Source organism: Medicago truncatula, chromosome 5, assembly GCF_003473485.1.
Source record: "Medicago truncatula cultivar Jemalong A17 chromosome 5, MtrunA17r5.0-ANR, whole genome shotgun sequence".
NCBI lineage: Eukaryota > Viridiplantae > Streptophyta > Magnoliopsida > Fabales > Fabaceae > Medicago > Medicago truncatula.
This window is the reverse complement of record NC_053046.1, coordinates 6,247,996-6,249,706: the sequence shown is the minus strand read 5'-3', so window position 1 is coordinate 6,249,706 and position 1,711 is coordinate 6,247,996. Positions and strand designations below refer to the sequence as shown.

At 29.2% G+C, this 1,711-nt stretch overlaps 1 protein-coding gene across 1 annotated transcript; it reads left to right on the top strand.

Moving 5' to 3' along the window:
- The first annotated feature begins 758 nt into the window (after nucleotides 1–758).
- Nucleotides 759–1,462, top strand: LOC11409897 (protein RALF-like 34). The gene has a single exon (XM_003611677.4). It carries the CDS (start codon nucleotides 778–780, stop codon nucleotides 1,162–1,164), a length of 387 nt encoding a protein of 128 aa, XP_003611725.1. The 5' UTR covers nucleotides 759–777; the 3' UTR covers nucleotides 1,165–1,462.
- The last annotated feature ends 249 nt before the right edge of the window (nucleotides 1,463–1,711 follow it).

Genomic DNA, 1,711 nt, shown 5'->3' with positions numbered 1-1,711 from the left:
AGCATATGTTCAGAGTTCAAACTTCAATTTTACATATTATACGATGTTTTCTTATAAAATAATATAAATAAAAATAAAAAATGTTATTTGAACAACCATTTTATAGGACAACCAAAATATACAAAGAAATGTGAGTATAGGCACAAAAACCAAAACAATGGAGGGAGAAAATGAAAATATGATGTGAGTATGAGAGATAAAGTTGTCATAAAAATTGTCACAAAATAAATGTTCAAATATCATTTTTCATAAAAATATTGATGTATTTGATCCAATCAAATACATGGACTTTGTTTTCTTTAAAAAAAATAATATACATAGACTTGGTTTGACTCATACTTCCTTTGGTTACATTTATAAATAAAAAACAATAACTTTTTAGGCATATTCAATAATCAATGTTCTCTAAAAAAAAAAAATCAATATATCCAATTAATTTATATGTAAGATATATTAATTATTCAATGTATTTAAAAAATTATTTTTTATTTATAAATATGACTGAAGTAGTATACGTCATGTGAACAGATCAAATGTAGTGTTAATAATTAATATCCTTTGTGAATTAATTATTTAATTATATCATTTACTCTCAAACTACTCCTAACAAGTTATCAGAAGGATTTAAAATCAGATTTATTCTATCTTTTTTGTAGATTTTAGGATAAAGATGTTCTAGCCCTACAATTTCAGGGACATATTAGTCATTTACACGAAAAACAAAACAAGATAAAAACATCATAACTTCACTCTTTTTTGTTCTTCTTCTTCTTTCTCATGGCTTCCTCTACTCTCCTCAACCTCACTCTCACCCTTCTCCTTTGTCTCCTCCTTACCCTCTTCAACACTCACGTTGATGCACAGATCGAAGAACCAACCTTGAACCTCATCTCAGACACTCTAGAATGGCCAACAACAATGTCATCACTTTACAATGACCTAGAAGAAGACAATGAAGAAGACACAGACAGTGATTTCAGTAGAAGATCTTTGTTCTGGAGCAGAGTGAAGTACTATATCTCTTACGGTGCTCTTTCTGCTAACAGAATCCCATGTCCACCACGTTCTGGTAGATCTTACTACACTCACAAATGTTATGAAGCTAGAGGCCCTGTTCATCCTTACTATAGAGGTTGTTCTGCTATCACACGCTGCAGAAGATGAAGAAGTGGGTTGAATTTTTATTTTATTTTTTTCAATTTTATTCTCAGATCGAGAAAAGATTTGAAATTTATGTAAGTTTGTTGTGTTAGCTTTATTTATGAAATTAATTAAGGTTTAATTAGTTGTGCTAATTTTGTGTTAGCACTTGTAGTAAGTATATTGTGTAATGTTTGGTCAAAGAATTGACTTTAAGCTTCGATTTATTTTGTGTGTATGATGGGTTCTTTTATGGATTTAATTAGTACTAGTAGTATATGTGTATGCACTGCAGATATGGATGTGTTTACCTTTTGTGTTATTTCATGTTCATTTGTTTGTATATAAATCAAAAAACATAGTGATGTTGATTAGGAAAATAATCAAATTTTACGGCACTAGGACAAAATTATTTTGATATGCCCATATTACTGCATATTTTAAAGCTGAGATATCGACTCCATAATACCTTTTGGCTTAGTAATATTTGTACATATTTACTTGACACAACTACTTCAATACGCACGATGCAAGTACCTATTTATTTGTACATATTTCTAAAAAGAAGAAG

What these genes read in the sequence shown, in the direction of transcription:
- LOC11409897 (XM_003611677.4), top strand. Translation starts at nt 778, where the DNA reads ATGGCTTCCTCTACTCTCCTCAACCTCACTCTCACCCTTCTCCTTTGT.